Source organism: Papio anubis, chromosome 9 (genome assembly GCF_008728515.1).
Source record: "Papio anubis isolate 15944 chromosome 9, Panubis1.0, whole genome shotgun sequence".
In the NCBI taxonomy this organism is placed as follows: domain Eukaryota; kingdom Metazoa; phylum Chordata; class Mammalia; order Primates; family Cercopithecidae; genus Papio; species Papio anubis.
Genome location: NC_044984.1, coordinates 49224949 through 49245343, shown reverse-complemented (window position 1 = coordinate 49245343; position 20395 = coordinate 49224949). Strand labels below are relative to the sequence as shown.

At 40.8% G+C, this 20395-nt stretch overlaps 1 protein-coding gene across 5 annotated transcripts in view; it reads left to right on the top strand.

Annotated features, from left to right (window-relative positions):
- The window catches only part of GTSF1 (gametocyte specific factor 1), a 35001-nt gene extending 17993 nt beyond the window's left edge, over window positions 1-17008 (top strand). For 4 of the 5 annotated variants that reach the window (XM_009180891.2, XM_009180893.4, XM_003906504.4 and 1 more), the window contains exons 2-9: window positions 1067-1111; window positions 7454-7554; window positions 9346-9472; window positions 9914-9997; window positions 10467-10530; window positions 12207-12301; window positions 13241-13277; window positions 16801-17008. In XM_009180891.2, coding sequence (XP_009179155.1) covers window positions 1067-1111; window positions 7454-7554; window positions 9346-9472; window positions 9914-9997; window positions 10467-10530; window positions 12207-12301; window positions 13241-13257 — 533 coding nt within the window. In that variant the 3' untranslated portion in view covers window positions 13258-13277; window positions 16801-17008. The remainder of the gene's footprint in view (window positions 1-1066; window positions 1112-7453; window positions 7555-9345; window positions 9473-9913; window positions 9998-10466; window positions 10531-12206; window positions 12302-13240; window positions 13278-16800) is intronic. The other variant, XM_009180892.2, reaches the window with a different exon arrangement.
- The last annotated feature ends 3387 nt before the right edge of the window (window positions 17009-20395 follow it).

Here is a 20395-nt window from a genome sequence, read left to right as displayed (position 1 = left end):
CCACTTTAGCACTGAAGATTGGGACGAGAGGAGGTGAAACCTCACTAGAAAAAGGGGCAATGTCAGTGTGGCCCTTCCTGATCATGTTTAAGAAAAGTCATGAAAATGGTGAACTAGTGTTTCCAATCACATTGGAAGGGTTAAGTGTATACTGTCTATCAAAGACTGCCAGCATTTCCAGGTCCTAGAGAGGAACAAGACTGATAACCTGCCTATCTGTATTTTTAAGAACCCAAGAGGAAAGCTTTATAATAGGACACTATTTCTGTGTTTATGTATAAGGGGTTTTTTTGTTTTTTTTTAAAGACAGGATCTCACTCCATTGTCCAGGCCAGAGTGCAATGGCACAAACCTCATAGCTCCTGGGCTCAAGCGATCTTCCTGCCTTTGCCTCCTGAGTAGCTGGGACTGCAGGCACATGCCCCCATGCCTGGCTAAGTCTGTTTTTTTGTTTGTTTGTTTTTGGGGTGGGGGGATTGTTTTGTTTTTTGTAGAGACGTAGTCTTGCTTTGTTGCCAGGCTAGTCTCAAACTCCTGGCTTCAAGTGATCCTCCTGCCTCAGCCTCCCAAAGTGCTGGGATTACAGGTGTGAGCGACCACGCCCGGCCCTTATGCATAAGTTTAAATGACAATATTCTTGTGGTCTTGACTTGCCCCCTCTAATGTTAAATATTATATTAATATTTATATTATAACCAATATTATATTAATAGTGTCAAACCCTAATAGATGCTAAACAGTGACAGGCACTTAAGTAATAGCACTTAAGGTAGACATCTTGTCACCCAAATACAGCTTAAATTTGAACTATAGGAGTCATATTTGGTTTTTCTTAACTATTTGGTAGGCCCTAGAATTTATTCCAAGAATGTGAATTAGGCCATGATGTTAAAATGATTCCAAGAAGTATGCTTTAAAGAGAAGAAAATATTGGGGGAAGTGGGGAGAGTAAGGGTTTCTTCAATTGAACTTGGGTAGTTTCAAATCCAGAAGTGACTCCACTTCTTAGGGTTACCTTTTGATACATTGATTCTGATTTCCTGAACCACACTTTTGTTTTTTCCAGCACTTGGATTCAGCTCCTTCATTTCCAACATGGAAGAAACTTACAGTATGTACTCCTTGTTGCTTTTAGAAAATAAGTTAAATCATTTACATATAGTTTTATATCTGACAAGACTTTTAGTGTGCTGGGAAAAAGTCAGACTTCTCAACTGCTGAGGAGGAAAAGTCTGTATAGTATTACCCAAATTTGAAATAAGGTACATGAAAATTAAGAAAAGAGGTATGAGAAGTCATAAAGCTTTGAAAAGGCCACAGTTAAGACACCTTTATTAAACTATTAAATGAGGCAGGACTTCACCTTCTTGTGTGTATAACACAGGGATAGTAACTTCTTTCTATTTTGAGGAGTAATATACTTATATAATAATGTTGATGTACATTAGTTTTTAGGATAAGAGATCTGGGAAGGATTCTATTTCTCAAGTGATCCAGGAACCTTAGATGGCCCAAGAAATCAAAGCGGAGTCAGCACCTGGAATCATACAGCGTAGAACCAAAAGGGACTTGAAAAATCATTTATTACAACAGAGAAAATAGAACCTAGATTAATTTGCCCAAGTTTACATAGTTAGGGACAGAGTCAGAACCAGAGTCTTCTATATTGTTTACACCTAGTACCCTACATGATACCACAGTCTCTGATATCTAGGTTCTGACTAAATTTGAGAAATATCTGAGTTTATGCCCGTGTATAAAACTTGTCAACAGTACCTACTTTTTCTTCCTACATTGCTGTCTTGTTCAGAATCTCATTATAATTAAAAGTCCCAACTAAAGGATATTTCAGTCCCATTCTACCCTCTAGGAAGAGTCCGGTGGAGAGCTGTATCTCCAAAATACAGAAACTACATAGAAATAATCTTTATTAAATATCTAGAACACAGTGGTTCTCAAACTTTAACATGCAGCAGAATCACCTGGAAAGCTTGTTGAACCAGATTGCTGGGTCCCACCTGCAGAATTTCTAATTCAGAAGGTCTGGTATCTGAGAATTTGCATTTCTAACAAGTTACCAGGTGATGCTGATCTGAGGACCACACTTTTGAGAAAAGGGATCCCCTGCCCCTTAATTTTTCTCAAAGTTTTTTTTTTGTTTTTTGTTTTGTTTTGTTTTGAGACAGAGTCTTGCTCTGCCACCCAGCCTAGAGTGCAGTGGCGCGATCTCGGCTCACTGCAACCTCCACCTCCTGGGTTCAAACAATTCTTCTGCCTCAGCCTCCTGAGTAGCTGGGGTTCCAGGTGCCTGCCACCATGCCCAGCTAATTTTTGTATTTTTAGTAGAGACGAGATTTCACCATGTTGGCCATGCTAGTCTCAAACTCCTGACCTCGTGATCTGCCTGCCTCGGCCTCCCAGAGTGCTAGGATTACAGGCGTGAGCCACCGCACCCAGCTTTCTTAAGGTGTTTTTATTTAAGATGTGAAATTCCTGAGCCAGGTGCGGTGGCTCATGTGTGTAATCCCAGCTACTCAGGCAGCTGAGGCAGGAGAATCACTTGAGCCTAGGAGTTAGAGGTTACAGAGAGCTATGATCACACCACTGCACCCCAGACTGGGTGACAGAGCAAGACCCTGTCTCTCTCTCTCTCTCTCTGTTTTTTTTTTTTTTTTTTGGAGAAGGAGTCTCACTCTGTCACCCAGGCTGGAGTGCAATGATGTGATCTCAGCTCGCTGCAACCTCTGCCTCCTGGATTCAAGCGATTCTCCTGCCTCAGCCTCCCAAATAGCTGGGACTACAGGTGCATGCCACAATGCCTGTCTAATTTTTATATTTTTAGTAAAGATGGAGTTTCGCCATGTTGGCCAGGCTGGTCTAGAATTCCTGGCCTCAAGTGATCCACCCACCTCAGCCTCCCAAAGTGCTGGGATTACAAGCATGAGCCACTACGTCCTGCCAACCCTGTCTCTTAAAAAGAAAAAAGAAGGCTGGGCATGGTGGCTCATGCCTGTAATCCCAGCACTTTGGGAGGCCAAGGCAGGTGGATCACAAGGTCAAGAGATCGAGACCATCCTTCCCAATATAGTGAAACCCCGTCTCTACTAAAAATACAAAAATTAGCTGGGCCTGGTGGCACGCACCTGTAGTCTCAGCTACTCGGAAGGCTGAGGCAGGAGAATTGCTTGAACCCAGGAGGTGGAGGTTGCAGTGAGCCAAGATCACGCCACTGCACTCCAGCCTGGCGACAGACTGAAACTCCGTCTCAAAAAAATTAAAAGAAAAAAGAATGTGAAGTCCCTGTGTGGTATATGTATATACTTATTCTTGGAAGCATACTACTCTCTATTAAGTTAGAAAACAATGTCTCCCCTTTCTGTCTCTTAGTTCTTCGTTACTTTTTTTCAGCCACATTTTTTTTTCTTAAATATCACCTGGGAGTTTGTTGGAAATGGACAATCTCAGGCCTCATCCCAGACCTGCTGAATCAGAATCAGCACTTTAACACAGTCCCTAAGTGATGTAACACCTGGAGAGTAAGTTAAAGTTTGAGAAACACTGCCTTAGACTATATTTTCCCAAATTGACCTGGACTTCCAGCTTAATCTTATAGATTCCTGAACATCTCTGTCTTCTCTCTTTGGACTGTACCTCTTAGCTGATGATACTTTTGTCAGGCATAGTTCCTTGTTTCCATGAAGTTTCCTCCATTTCTCACCATGGATTCTGGTCCCTACCCAAATATGAGTAACAGCTGAGTCTGTGCTTTTAGAGGAAGCTTGTCAAATAGACCTACTTTGTTTACCAAAGTAAATTATATTCCCAAGAAGCCAGACAAAAATTTGTAGAGCAGTTTGATAGTATTTATTACAACTTTTAGTGCACAGACACTTCAATGCAATATTCTTAGGTGTATATCAAAGAGAAATACTCATACATTGGCTGGGCGCGATGGCTCGTGCCTGTAATCCCAGCACTTTGGGAGGCTGAGGTGGGCAGATCACAGGAGGCTAGGAGTTCAAGACCAGCCTGACCAACATGGCAAAACCCTGTCTCTACTAAAAACACAAAAAATTAGAGAGGTATGCCTGTAATCCCAGCTGCTTGGGGGTTGGAGGCACAAGAATGACTTGTACCCGGGAAGCAGAGGTTGCAGTGAGCCAAGAACACACCACTGCACTGTCCAGCCTGGGCAACAGAGTGAGACCCTGTCTCAAAAAAAAAGAAATACTCATACATGCACAAAGAAGAATAAACCAGATTGTTAGTCACAGCATTGTATATAATAGTAAAAACTGGGCCAGGCGCGGTGGCTCACTTTGGGAGATTGTAATCCTAGCACTTTGGGAAGCTGAGGCAGGTGGATCACCTGAGGTCAGGAGTTCGAGACCCACCTGGCCAGTCTCTATTAAAAATACAAAAAAATTAGCCAGGCATGGTGACAGGCACCTGTAATCCCAGCTACTTGAGAGGCTGAGGCAGGAGAATCACTTGAACTCAGGAGGCGGAGGTTGCAGTGAGCCAAGATTACCATGCCAGACTCCCAGCCTGGGCAACAAGCAGTTCTAAAACCCCGCCCCCAAAAAAGTAAAATCTGGAAACAACCTAAATGTCCATTCATAAGAAAATCAGTTAAAAATGTGGTACATCCATATGCAGCAATGAAATATTTCTTTTTTTTTTTTTTTTGAGATGAGGTCTCATTCTGTCACCCAGGCTGGAGTGCAGTGGCCGGATCTCAGCTCTCACTGCAAGCCCTCGGGCCCCGGGTTTACACCATTCTCCTGCCTCAGCCTCCCGAGTAGCTGGGACTACAGGCGCCCGCCACCTCGCCCGGCTAGTTTTTTGTATTTTTTAGTAGAGACGGGGTTTCACCGGTTTAGCCAGGATGGTCTCGATCTCCTGACCTCATGATCCGCCGGTCTCGGCCTCCCAAAGCGCTGGGATTACAGGCTTGAGACACCGCACCCGGCCCCGAAATATTTCTTGTGTGTACTGACTTGGAAGGAACTCCAAGATACATTAAGTGAAAAGAAAAGCAAATTGCAAGATAGAAGATACAGGAAATGGCCGGGCGTGGTGGCTCATACTTGTATTCCCAGCACTTGGGGAGGCTGAGGCGGGCGGATCACCTGAGGTCAGGAGTTCAAGACCAACCTAACCAACATGATGAAACCCCATCTCTACTAAAAATACAAAAATTAGCTGGGCGTGGTGGCAAATGCCTATAATCCCAGCTACTCAAGAGGCTGAGGCAGGAGAACCGCATGAACCCAGGCAGTGGAGGTTGCAGAGGGCCAAGATCATGCCACTGCACTCCAGCCTGGGTGACTCTGTCTCAAAAAAAGAAAAAATACAGGAAATTCTGTCACATGCTATAACATGGATAAACCTTGAGGACCTTAGGCTAAGTGAAATAGGCTAGTCACAAGAAGAAAAAGACTATGATTTCACATATATGATGTATCTAGTCAAACTCACCAAAACAAAAAAGTAGAATGGTGGTTGCCAGGAGCTAGGGGGAGTGGGGAATGGAGAGCTGATATTTAATGGGTATAGAGTTTCAGTTTAGTAAAACGAAAAACTTTTGGAGACTAGTTGCACAACAATGGGAATATGTTAATACTTAACACTATTGAACTGTATACTTAAAAATCGTTAACATGGTAAATTTTATATGTGTTTTTAATCACAATTAAAGATTTTTGTCCCAGCTACTCCAGGGGCTGAGGCACAAGAATTGCTCGAACCCGGGAGGTGAAGGTTACAGTGAGCCAAGATCACACCACTTCACTCCAGCCTGGGCAACAGAACAAGACTCTGTCTCAAAACAAAAAACAAAAAAAAACCAGATTTTTAAATCAAAAAAAAAAATTTTTAATTTAGAAAGCCAGATTAAAGTTGACCTAAATTGCTGGAAACCAGGAAGTAAAGCATTACAATGAGAAGCTCTCATTATCAACTCTGACATATGCTACTATATGGGCAGTATAATATACATGAATCATAAGCTACCATCCAGTCTATCAGCTGCTGACATGGCCTAACATTTGCTAGTGATGGGAATGGATTAAATGAGGGGAAACTAACAAGAATTTCATCTGTAAATTCTCCCTGGTTGTCCTGATGCTTCAGAAATATGAAAACATTGGTGGTCAAGAAGAGCCTGGTTGGCATAATAAGCCTGCCTGTCCTTTAAGACTTTTCCTTCCTATTCATTCTGTCCTTCAAGTCACCTTTCTGGCTCATTTGCATCACGATCATGGTTAGCAATTTATTCCATGTTTACCACTCTTCCAGTGAAATTGTCTGCTTCAATTCCCCACTGGCTTCTGATTTTCATAGCAGTCTCCTGGTTTATAAGCTGCTTATCAAATGTGAATTGTTTATCTTACTTCACTTTTATCATTGCCTTCAGGGGTGGCAAGAGCAATTTATTAGGTTGCCTCTTGTCTTTATAATATACCAGAATGTGCTTAACCATTTAATTTCCCTTCCTTAACCAGGCTTGTTAAAATTTGGGGCTCAGCCTGGGCATCTTATATAGCCTAAGGGTTGTTTTAAATAGCATTTTATAGTTTAGGGGCTTTCTTTCACGAGCAGTTCCATATGTCTGCAGTTGTCGTAACCTCAGGAGGTTCTGTTTTTGCACATTGTTCTATTTTTTTAGCTGGCTAATGTAGTAGTCACTAGATTAAAGAATTCTCTATTTTGTTCTCACCTGTGTTCCAAAATATGAAAAGTAAAAACTACCTGTCTGATAACAGTATTGGTTTCGTTTGAGAGGTAATTAGAGTAACTAAGATTGGGAATTACTTATAGGAGTAAGTTAAAGCAAACAGATGAAAAAGAAGTCTTCTATCCACTAATATTTTTCAAGCTTCCACAAAACATAACTGATACAGGGCAGTGCTTACCAACTTTTTTGTGTCAGGGGATACTAGTGATAGATGAAAATGCTAGTGAAGGGGACTAACTACCCCCAACTTGCCTGTGGAAATGGGGGGTGAGGGATGGCTTGAACTAGTAGTGGGCCCCCAAATCAGTGTATTAGCACACCAGCAATCCATTTCAACTTCAGCATACTAGTCGGGAGGCTCTGGATAGAATAGCTAGAGAATAGGAATAACCCTGAATTAGCACTTTTAGAAAAGAAAAAGAGGATAACATTTTATTTAACTTTTTGTTCTGTAATAAGAGTAACCAGCAATGAAAGCACTATGTTCAATTCAATATGAAACTGAGACTTCATCCTGAGATTTCTGATTCTGCTGAACTTACTAAGATTCAGAAATATTTTAAATGTGTAGTCACCCTTTTTTTAATCCAAGTTTTCTTTAGACTATATTGTTCTATTATTACAGTCTCTTGAAAAAATCCAGTGTGCCTGGAATGCTGTAGTTTTACAAGAGCCTGTTATCGTTTTACCTACTGAAATACTTCTCTCTTTCAGCTGACTCCCTGGACCCTGAGAAGCTATTGCAATGCCCCTATGACAAAAACCATCAAATCAGGGCTTGCAGGTTTCCTTATCATCTTATCAAGTGCAGAAAGGTAGGGTCATAATTTGCCCTCTAACGCCCTCCTGAGTTCTTTTAAAAGGCCGTGTTTTATAAACATCAAATAATTTTATCATAAATGTTTTAATTGATTGCCAGAATTGTTTTGGGAATCTACCTCTCTTAAATACCAACATTTATAGAAAGGCATTTATTCATTCCTTAAGATAAATTTTTTCTTGTTTTGGTTTTCTTCCCATTAACTAGTGACAAAGAACCTTTTATAAATAGCATTTCTAGAGTCTTCTCACCCTTTGTAAAGCAGACTAATTTTTGCTAACAATGAGAAATCCTGCCCATCTTGTAAATGTGATGTATCCATCGGCCTAACAATGATTGAGTGCTATAATTCACTTTTTCTGATTATTTTGTTTAGAAATTTTAGAGCTTGAACAGCTAGAAGTTAGCCCAAGAAAAATTATTCCTAAAAAAACTGTATCTCCAAGTTTCAACAATAAACATCTTTAAAAAAATAATAAATAAGGATTTTCTTTCTGGCCACTCTTGTATAGACTTAGCTGATATAAACTATTTTCATGCTACATTAATTGAGACATTTTGACAATGTTGTTAGAATGCTGATACAGAAGCCAAAATTCTGCTAGAATTTATGCTTGGAAAGCAATTGAGGTATTTAATCCAAACTGCATACAATTCAGCTTTAACATCCTTTAAAAAGTGCTTGTAATCCTGGAAACATAATTTATCTTTGTTATTTCTCCAGCTCCTTTTAATCTCGAGAGCAAGTATCCCTTAACATTAAACCTGGAGAGTATGGATCAGCAGATACCACTACCACATTGTCCCTTCTAGGCTCTCAAACATTTCCCAAATGGAGCCAAGTGGTAAAAAAAAGACACTATCATAACTCCCCTCTTCTAATGTTCTTAATCTTTGGCCACAAAACCTTTGTATTGAATGCCTGATGCCACTTATGAAAATGATGGAGATGCCTGCAGGTTTCTCACACCTATATATTTTTCCAGCCTTCTCCCTGCTTCATATTATTTTTTACTTTTTCAAGTTTCATTTATGACATATCTTTTATTTTCCTAATTAATTTCTTAATTGCTGGTATATTTGCCATAGGATATAGGTGATACTAAACCCTTTGTTTTGTTTTAAAATAAGGAACTTGGTCAGCAAAGTAGACTCTATCATTTGGATTTTTCCTTAGTGAAATAGCTGAAATAAAGGTCAAATTGTTCAGAGATTCATTTCAGGCATCATTACTTTAAGTAAGCGTCACTGTGTTAATCTGAAAAATCATTGGTTTGCCTCTTCTGCGGCTCCCTTCCAACAGCTATTTTCCAGCACTATTGTATTGCAATGGAAGGGACACTACTGCAATGCAGACTCAGAGTGTATTTTAGTGTTACTATTCATCCTGAATATCAGCTTTCAAAGACATCCAGAGAGCTCTCTCATTACGGGCTGTGCTGCCTGAATCATGTGACTGAGAAATAAACAGCGGGGAAAGATGTCATTCAAATACCCAATCCTAAATTCATTGTTTAGCTCTACATAAAGCACTTAAACCCCAATATCTGTGTTGTCAGTCTCTACAATCATAACAAAAAGACTTATGTTTCAATGATTTTGAAGTAATTGTCTATAAGAACAATAAATAATTCCCTCTTAGTTTTTTACCATGAGTTTGTTGTAGTTAAGCCAGAAATTTACTGAGGAAATTTAGGAGAGGCATTTGTAGAATAAGGCTTAGCTACTCCCCGTTGACTTTAAGAGATTCAAAGAACTAACAGATCCCTTAATTTTGGTTCCATAGAATCATCCTGATGTTGCAAGCAAATTGGCTACTTGTCCCTTCAATGCTCGCCACCAGGTTCCTCGAGCTGAAATTAGTCATCATATCTCAAGCTGTGATGACAGAAGTTGTATTGAGCAAGATGTTGGTAAGACTCAGTATCTCAAATGTTTCAGTACTGGAGGGTAGCTCCTTCAGATTTGTATTATGCTACGTTGTCGGCTTGATTTTTGGCTTTCATTGTTTCAGAAGAACAATACTTTTCCACCTTTGAGATTTGTATCATGGCAGCAATAGGTTTTCAGATTGTACATGTCATACTGTTTTCTCTCCTGAACAGCCTAGTTCATTTTACTAATAATTCATCTAAAAATCTTTCATTGCCATAAATATGGTAAACATTTTTGTTTCTGCTTTTCTTTCTTCTGTCAGCAAAGAGATAAGATCCCTCTGGTTAGCTTTTATACTATCCATTTTTCAGAAATAAAGACCCAACAGGCTACCCTGCAACCTTTTAAGCTCCTAGCCCCTTTGAACACAATAACTTGGCAATATCCCCCTCTTATGTCCAATCTTTATTGTCTTGCAGTCAACCAAACCAGGAGCCTTAGACAAGAGACTCTGGCTGAGAGCACTTGGCAGTGCCCTCCTTGTGATGAAGACTGGGATAAAGGTGAGCTGCCTCTACATCTTTTCCTTCACAATGTCTAAATCTCAAGTCATTTGCTTAAGACAGAAGGAAGATTTTCCTTTTTTATGAACATACCATGTTGTTCAGAATGCCTTATTATTTTTATTGGGCCCCAAAACGAGCACATTTGTATCGCTGTGCAGACACGTGGAACAGCCGATCGCTCTTGATTGGAAAAAGCACTTCTTTACATCTGTTTTTTTCCATAAATTGTGTTGTACCATCTGTGTTTGATTGTTACTAGGCACGTTTATTATTATTTATGTTGCTTGTGTTTATATCCTTCAATTAAATTCTTGCTACTGTGTCACTTAGGCAGGGTACTTGATCAATTTTTACTTGCTTCTGCAAAACATAGGTGTATTATTTCCCATCTTATAAATTCAACCAACATGAACTGCTGGTGTCTTATCTAGTAGCACCACAAACTATGTTTTGCTTCCTTTGACAGATTTGTGGGAACAGACCAGCACCCCATTTGTCTGGGGCACAACTCACTACTCTGACAATAACAGGTAAATGAAATGGTCTCAACCCAGCATGGCCTCCCAAAATCAGCGTGTTCTGTTACCGAGAGAAGCCACCGGAACATCAATTGATCACTTTCTTTAACGATGTTCCTTGATGGTAGTTTAGATATTGTTTTGTCGTTTTTCATATTTATTCCTTGATTCATAAAAAGGTCATGTGCTTTGTGCCAATCATTAGGGATACAAAAATACATTATCGTTTAGCAAGGGTAACAGTGGCCCCAGGCTTTCATGTGTCTTAGTTATGTTTTTTGCTAGGTTTACATTATTTTAATGCTTTGAAAAAATTCTCCCACTATACCGCTTGGATCATTTTTACTTTAGGTAACTAGTGTATAAGGAAAAAGTAGTCTTAAAAATTCTTTATTTGAGATTGGAAAATCCAGAGTACCTATTAGGAAAGAATATGCATCTCTTCTTCCCACTGATTTTGTATCTAATTTATTTTTTTAGAGACAGGGACTCTGTTGACCAGGCTGGAGTGTAATGGCATGATCATGGCTCACTGCAGGCTCTACCTCCTGGGCTCAAGCAATCCCCCTGGGCCTCTCAAATAGCAAGGACTACAGGGACCCACCACCACACCTAGCTAATTCTTTATTTTTAGCAGAGACAAGGTCTCACTATGTTGCCCAGGCTGGTCTCAAACTCCTGGCCTCAAGTGATCCTCCCCACTCTGCCTCCCAAAGTGTTGGGATTACAAGCCTGAGCCATCATGCCCAGCTCTAACTGAAAACTAGAAGATTTCTGGCCAGGCACAGAGTAGCTCATGACTGGAGGCCAAGGTGGGAGGATCACTGAGGCCAGGAGTTCAAGATCAACATGAGCAACACAGTGAGATCCTGTCTCTACAAAAAATTTTTTAAAAACAAAATAAGCTGGGCATGGTGGTGGATGTCTGTAGTCTCACCTACTTGGGAGGCTGAGACCAGAGGATCACTTAAGCCCAGGAGATCGAGGCTGCAGTGAGCCATGATCATGCCACTGCACTCCAGCCTGGGTGACAGAACGAGTCTTTGTCCTAAATAAAATAAAAATGAATGAAACTATTTCTCATTAACACCAGTACTCAAACCTTGGAAGATCAAGTTTCAAACCCAAATGAGAATACTTCTGGTTTAGGAAATGAAGGAATAAGATGCTATACGTCACTTTTTTCCCCAAACAGAATGCTTACCAAATTTTTACTTTTTAACTACTGAGATCAGCAAATAATTTTAAGTGTATACTATTATGTGCATTAAGATAGAAAAACTTAAAATGAATTCCATTGGCTACAACTTTTAATTTTACCTCAGTCGAAGATTTGCTGCTTTTGGTTTGGTTGCCTTAGCACTTTGTTTTATCTCTTATGTTTATTGAGTGAGTTGATGAGCCTGTCATACAGCTGAACAGTAGATGGCATTGCTGTTTATCTCAATTTCTAGAAAATGAAAATGGTTAGACCCATCTTAATGCCTGTACAGAACAGGGAGCTTTCCAGAGAAGTAAGTGGTAATCATTCCAATTGCCGGAATGTTTTGATGGAAATGTGTTTACATTTCAGATGAATGTAGGTTGTTGTTTTTCCCCAAATTACAAAAAACACATTTTGATTATCTTACGTGTGCCTGCTTGAATGATACTGATCTGCCGACATAGCCAAATTCATCTTTTTGCAGCCCTGCAAGCAACATAGTTACGGAACATAAGAATAACCTGGCTTCAGGCATGCGAGTTCCCAAATCTCTGCCGTATGTTTTGCCCTGGAAAAACAGTAAGTGAAACAGAGGCAAAATAGTTTTACTCTTTTCATTGTGCTAAATACAGTTGATCTTGATTATTCAGATGTGTTCAGTCTGAACACCTTGCAAGGTCTTCCATGACCCTTAAAGTGAGTGCCTCCTTAAATTTTATGCCCTAACCACCTTACTCAGTTCACCCTACTGACCCTGGTTAGGAGCAAGAAATTATGAACAGGAAAGTGTAAGATCACAGAAGCCAAAAGAATATTTTCAAAATGGGGTGACCACTGACATCAAATACCATGAGAAAATTTGGGAACCAATAAAAAGGTTGATGATTTGGGCTAAGAGGAAGTTATCCCTGATTTTTTTCAAGGCATAATATCAGTAGAGAATTGGGATCAGAAATTGGATTGTGAGGGCCTAAATGGGTATGAGTAGAGAGAAAATGAAAGTCATAAGTCATAAGAACCAGCATAAAGAATGGTATTCAGATGTCCTCCCCAGACTTCAGAGGTCATGCTGGGTAAACAAGTACTAAATTTGTATCACATTACCCTCATAATGAAATTTCCACATAGGGAACACCCAAGATACTGTCATTTTTACTTAATACAAACTTTCTTTTCCAATTTGCCCCTAGATTCAGATTCTCTTGATTTCAGTCTGTGCTACTGTTGGAGCTAATTTTTAGGTGGCTAGAGGATTCACTTTAAAATATTTTTCCCTGGATACTTGCATTTCCCAAAACATGAAGTCACCAAATTATATGTCAAAAGGCTTGATAGGTAAAGGTCTATTTTCTCTTCCCATGCCCTTGAATGAAATCTGATTACTAATATTAAATTCTTCTACTCTTATATTATAATTCAGTATACCCAGGAATAAGTCATTTGTATTTAGTAAGAATAGGGGATGGAGTGAATTTCAATTGGCATGGTGTATTTATTTTGAAATATTTCTACTTGTAGATGGAAATGCACAGTAACTGAATACCTATCTCATCAAGTAAGTGTTTCAGTTTTATTTCACTATCTCTTCAGATGGTAGCAAGATTTAACTGGACATAAAGCAATTTGGGTCCAATTTTCTTTCAGATTATGGTATCAAATTAAAGCTTTGTGTGTGCATGTGTTTTTTAAGTATATAGCCTCTGTTATGGCTTTACACTCTAATGAATAGGCATTTACTGGTTAAATTAGAATTCTGTTCACATGCCAAGTTGTTTTCTCTAACATTAGTACACATTGCCTTTTTTTTTTTTAGTCAAAGTTGCATTCTAGATCTATCATGCCTCTTTTAATGGACTGAGATTAATCAGACAGCTGTGCTTCACTGCTCTGCAATTCATTCCCTGTGCAGTACAGTTTAATACTCATCAAAAAATTCATACTCTTTTTAATGAGCACATAAAAGTTTTGGGTTTCTGGCCGGGCACGGTGGCTCATGCCTGTAATCCTAGCACTTTGGGAGACTGAGGCGTGCAGACCAGTTGAGGTCAGGAGTTGGAGACCAGCCTGGCCAACATGGTGAAACCCTGTCTCTACTAAAAATACAAAAATCAGCCGGGCATGGTGGTGCACGCCTATAATCCCAGCTACTCGGGAGGCTGAGGCAGGAGAATCGCCTGAACTGGGAGGCAGAGGTTGCAGTGAGCCAAGATCACACCATTGCACTCCAGTCTGGGCCACAGGGTAAGACTATGTCTCAAAAATAAAATAAAATTTAAAAAATAAAAGTTTTGGGTTTCTAAGAGTCTTACACTGTCGATCTTATCTGAGTATTTGATTTAGCAGAACCTCACAAAATCTATGTGAAGAGACCAAAATCTCTCTCACTTTTCACAGATGAAGCCTTTCCTTTAGATTACCCTAAGTGCCTGTGGCAGAGCCAAGTTTGATCCTTCAAATGTCGTCTTGTCTGAGGTTGCCCACATACATCGCTTCTGGCAAAGGAAATGTTATAAAGCCTGAGAATGGGATTATATCCCAACTGTTTTGGAGTTAGTAGGCCCTCAGTGAATATTTATTGAATTAATGAATAATTGGCCTCTTGCATTCCAGTCTGTTCACGCTCTCTGAACAGTGAAGCAGATAAATCTGTGAGTTAGTTTCATTTTGTAGTAAAACTGATGTTTCTTCTGGTAAGAAGCAGAAAAGAGGTGCTAAAAGTTAACATCCGTTAGCTATAGACAATAATACTTATCAGTTGCTTCTAGGTACCAGCCATTTTTCCTAGTAGATTCTGACGTCAAATTGTTAAATACGTTTGAAAGCCAGAAAATGGGATTTGGTCCCAGAAGGACGAGAGATACAACAGCACTGGGGTACATCAGGAAAGCATACATTGAGTATGGTGGTATATACCTGTCATCCCAGCTACTTGAGAGACTGAGACAGGAGGATCACTTGAGCCCAGGAGATCAAGGATATAGTGTACCATGACTGTGCCTGTGAATTGCCACTGTACTCTAGCCTCAGCAACACAGTGAGACCTTGTCTCTTAAAAAACAAAAGTGGCGGCCGGGCGCGGTGGCTCAAGCCTGTAATCCCAGCACTTTGGGAGGCCGAGACGGGTGGATCACGAGGTCAGGAGATCGAGACCATCCTGGCTAACATGGTGAAACCCCGTCTCTACTAAAAAATAACAAAAAACTAGCCGGGCGATGTGGCGGACGCCTGTAGTCCCAGCTACTCGGGAGGCTGAGGCAGGAGAATGGCGTGAACCCGGGAGGCGGAGCTTGCAGTGAGCTGAGATCCGGCCACTGCACTCCAGCCTGGGCGACAGAGCAAGACTCCGTCTCAAAAAAAAAAAAAAAAGTGGGGAGGGCTGGGCACAGTGGCTTACACCTGTAATCCCAACACTTTGGGAGACAAGGCAGGAGGATGGCTGGAGCCCAGGAGTTTAAGACCAGCCTAGGCAACATAGCGAGACCCTGACTCTTAAAAAAAAAAGATAAATGGTGAATTTTGAGTTCCTCTCTGATATGCTATACAAGGTGTCTGCAATCAAACAATATGAATAGCTGTCTAGTAAAAATGGCTACTCTAAGATGAAAATCTAGGAGAAAGTTCTGTGTCTATAACTTAAGACCAGACCCTTCTCTCCTTTGGGACTTAACTCTTTGCGGTTAAACTCCTTACATACTAAAAATTTATTTTTCTGTGTAACTTCTGAGGAATCAGAAAAATAATTAGGTTAGATAAGAATCCTTAAGCAGCCACAGACCTTATCCTCTTAATAAAAATGAAGTTTGGGTTTTTTGTTTGTTTGTTTTTTGTTTTTGAGATGGAATCTCGCTCCCATCACACAGGCTGGAGTGCAGTGGCACAATCTTGGCTCACTGCAACCTCCACCTCCTGGGTTCAAGCAATTCTCCTTCCTCAGCCTCCCAAATAGCTGGGATTACAGGCATGCACCACCATGCCCGGTTAATTTTTGTATTTTTAGTAGAGATAGTATTACACCATGTTGGCCAGGCCGGTCTCAAACTCCTGACCTCAGGTGATCCACCCGCCTTGGCCTCCAAATAGCTAGGATTACAGGCAGGAGCCACCGCACCTGGCCATTAAGTATTATTTTCAATGCCTGTTGTTGCAGAATTCTCTGGTTTATTTGGAAGAATACAAAAGAAATAAAAGATATGACTGTGCCCTTAAGGAACTTAAGTGTGGGTGAAATGTTTTTGAATGTACACACATGACAGGGGTTTGTTCACTTAGCACTTAATGTGTTTTATCCTATTTATGTTTTTATCAACAACTCCACTTTTTTACTAGACAAGTACCTCAGAAGCAAGTAGGATCATACTAATTGTTGTCCCCTGATGTACACTGTAAACGCTCAAAAACTATTTTTGAACTAATGAGTAAATACATTATGTGAGAAAAAGATCAAGATAAGTTAATTGGGCCGGGCGCGGTGGCTCAAGCCTGTAATCCCAGCACTTTGGGAGGCCGAGACGGGCGGATCACGAGGTCAGGAGATCGAGACCATCCTGGCTAACACGGTGAAACCCCGTCTCTACTAAGAAATACAAAAAACTAGCCGGGCGAGGTGGCAGGCACCTGTAGTCCCAGCTACTCGGGAGGCTGAGGCCGGAGAATGGCGTGAACCCGGGAGGCGGAGCTTGCAGTGAGCTGAGATCTGGCCACTGCACTCCAGCCTGGGCTACAGAGCGAGACTCCGTCTCAAAAAAAAAAAAAAAAAAAAAAAAGATAATTGGAGTTAATCCAGAATTATCTGAATCAATTTCCTGATATTCTCCTCACTTGTAAAACTCTTGACACAGGCGTGTACATTGATTTCTGTATAGAATGTTTTTAATTCAATTAACAAGTTTCTCTGTGCTCAGTGGTACTAAAGAGTTAAGGGTCAGGAGGTACTTGGCGTTCTGCCATTAACAACAGCAGATTCCTCCGTTGGAACAAGATAATTTAATTGGGTTGTAGTTGTGTGGCCCATTGTCAGATGTAGCTGGTGCTTTTTTCATTGAAAAAACTAAGAACTTTTATTCTCCATTTACTTGCAGATGCCAGACCCTAAAAGACTCTTGCTTCTTGCTACCAGTGGGTTCTTCATTTTCCTCCTAATCTAATTATAGAATGATAAACTCTCTGTGACTTTCCAAACTGACAAGCACATCTTTTTCCTCCCCCCACCCCACTTGAATCCTTGTTTGATGCAAGTACCCTCATACTCAGAAGCTTCTAAATAAACCTTTGATACAGATTGCTTAATAGTTTGGTCAAGTACCTGCAGCCCCAAGATCGGAGATCACATCTAATTCCACATTAATGAACCATAGTGATTAAAAGTTTTCTTAAAAGAACTAACTGAAATAGACAGGAAACTTGGGTTAGAAAAAGAAACTGTATATTTGTGTTCTCTGATACATATGGACCAAATTCCTTTTAGTGTTTATAGCAATGGACTTTTTCTGATCAGTTCATCTGTTTATCCATTCTCTGAGATATTGATAACATTTATATAGCAAAATACTCCATTCTTATTTATAGTCTTTAGGACATCTTACCGCCTATTTCCAACCTAGGGTAGTTTTATTTATCTCCCCATATTCCAGCTAGAAATTGTACTAGCGGTCAATCTAAGTGTGGATTATGTAGGAATTAAGATTGGATTGGAGGGGAGGAAGTGTACCTGTGGAGAAGAGATGGGCTTTCCACCTGTGTGTGAAATGTGATTAAACTTCAGAGTTTAAATGTGTAAAGGCCCTGCTGACTGCCCTGGGATATGTGTGTAACAACTTAGATTTCTGAAATACCCAAAGCTCTGGCTATCCTAGCATCCTGTGGATCCTTATAAGGAGACTTTATAATCTCCCCAGACCAGTTTTTTGTTTATTTGGATTATTTTGGGGTTTTGTTTTTTGTTTTTGAGATGGAGTTTCACTCTTGTTCCTCAGGCTGGAGTGTGGTGGCGCGATCTTGGCCCATTGCAACCTCTGCCTCCCAGGTTCAAGCAGTTCTCCTGCCTCAGCCTCGTGAGCAGCTGGGATTACAGACATGCGCCACCACGCCTGACTAATTTTGTATTTTTAGTAGAGGCGGGGTTTCTCCATGTTGGTCAGGCTGGTCTCGAACTCCCGACTTCAGGTGATCTGCCCGCCTTGGCCTCCCAAAGTGCTGGGATTACAGGCGTGAGCCACTGCGCCCGGCTTGTTTGGTTTTTATCAGGTTGGGTTTGGTTTTAAAAGTGTCTAGCATAGTGGGGAGGCATTTGGGATCTGGTATAGATAGGGACTTGGATGAAGAATACTGACAAACATTTCCAGAAAAGCTCTCTCCAGCATGGTTTGAAAATGACAGATAAGAAGGGGGAGTGGACTCCTGTGGAATACCTCCTTCCAGGAGTTTCCACAGAACGGGATTCTCCCCCTAATGAAGCAGAGCTGTTTATTTAGTTTCAATCTTTAAAAACAGGTTCAAGATAAGACCCAGCACAATAGTATTTCTACTTCCAGCTATGTGATCTTAATAAGTAGGCTGTTTCTCCTGGAAAAGGTAGTATATTGAGGAAAAAATACACCTATATGTCCCCTAATTCCAGTCATTTATGTTTGTATATCAGTACCTCACAACAACTTTATTTTAAAGAAGTCATATTACTGAAAAATACAAAACACTTTTTGATTTTATTTATTTTGGTGATGACAAAACAAAACTGTCTATGCTACACTTAGAACCTAGAACTCCTACCTAGTTTAGGAAAAACAAGTAATGTGAGTTTCATTGCAAAGAGCTACTCGAATACAACTCAATTAAATAGAACTTAATTTATTCATGAGGCATAGTGGCTCATGCCTGTAATCCCAGCACTTTGGGAGGCCAAGGTGGGCAGATCACTTGAGGCCAGGAGTTTGAGACCAGCTTGGCAACCTAACGAAACCTGATCTCTACTAAAAATGACAAAAAGCCAGCCATGAGGATGTGTGCCTGTGGTCCCAGCTACTCAGGAGGCTGAGGCATGAGCATTGCTTGAACCCAGGAGCTGGAGGTTGCAGTGAGCCAAGATCGCACCGCTGCACTTCAGCTTGGGCAACAGAGTGAGACTCTGTCTCAAAAAAGGAAAAAAAAGAAAATAGTTACTTTGTGCTTCTTAAATATTTAAAGGGTCAAGGTAAGCTAGCATCTGTCATTCATGAAAAACATTTTGTTATTTTAGGAGGACATCTCTTTGCTCATGACTACTAGGACATAATCACAAAACATCTGATCTTTTGGAGTGTGAGTAGCACTCACTACAGGAGAATGCCTGCCTGTGTTAATTTTGTTTGTTAGCTCACCAAATAGTTCTGTTTCTTTTTTTTTTTTTTTTTTTTTTTTTTTTTTCTTTTTCTTTTTGAGATGTAGTCTTGCTCTGTCTCCAGGCTAGAGTGCAGTGGCGCAGTCTCGGCTCACTGCAACCTCCAACTCCCTAGTTCAAGCGATTCTCCTGCCTCAGCCTCCTGAGTAGCTGGGATTACAGGCACACGCCACCACGCCCAGCTAATTGTTATATTTTTAGTAGAAACAGGGTTTCACCATGTTGGCCAGGATGGTCTCGATCTCCCGACCTCATGATCCACCCACCTCGGCCTCCCAAAGTGCTGGGATTACAGGCTTGAGCCACTGCAAGGTTCCCGCCAGTTCTCTTCTTTTTTGAGGTATGAGTGCCTGAGCGGGAGTGCAGTGGCCGGATCTCAGCTCACTGTAAAAGCCTCGGGCCCCTGGAGCATTTATTCTTCCTGTTCAGTTTCTTCATAGTTAGATTCAGAGGCTACCACACTACTGGTTAGTTTTGTATTTTTAGTAGAGACGTAATTATCGGCAAAGCAGTTAGATGAGTCTCGACTCCTGACTGGATCCCGCCTGCCTCGGCCTCCCAAAGTGCTGGGATTACAGGCTTGAGCCACCGCGCCCGTCTTTCTTTAGTAAACTAATGATTAAAGCCACCAAATTGGTCACAAGCTTTTAAGGCCTAGGATTCACTAGTCTGGATTTAGTTGACTGGAAATTTTTGGAGATTCCCAAAAACTAGTAAAAAGGAATGGTTCTAGGTTGTGATGCAGTGGCAATAATAACCTGTGTAATCCCAGCACTTTGGGAGGCCAGGGCGCCAGTGGATCACTTGAGGTCAGGAGTTCGAGACCAGCCTGGCCAACATGGCAAAACCCTGTGTCTACTAAAAATACAAAAAAATTAGCCAAGTGTGGTGGCGGGTGCCTGTAATCCCAGCTACTTGGGAGGCTGAAGAAGGAGAATCACTTGAACCCAGGAGGCAGAGATTGCAATGAGCCTAGATGGCGCCACTGCACTCCAGCCTGGGCAACAGAGCAAGACTTCTGTCTTTAAAAAAAAAAAAAGAAGAAGAAGAAGAAAAAAAGAAATGGTTCTTGGGAGGGAAAGAGGGAAAGCTTGCTTATCTTTGGGACCTTCTTTTTCAGAGGATACCCTTCTTTGGGATGTGAACAATGGAAGGCAAACAGTTGAATATTCTGCCTCAGTTTCAGCTAAAGTCAAGTGTTATGGTTAAAGGTTAAATGCAGAGGCATTTCAAAAGCTTAGCCAGAGATCTAAGCTTTGAGTCCTGCATTTTAGTCTCCTCCAGGGTTTCCATACTCTACC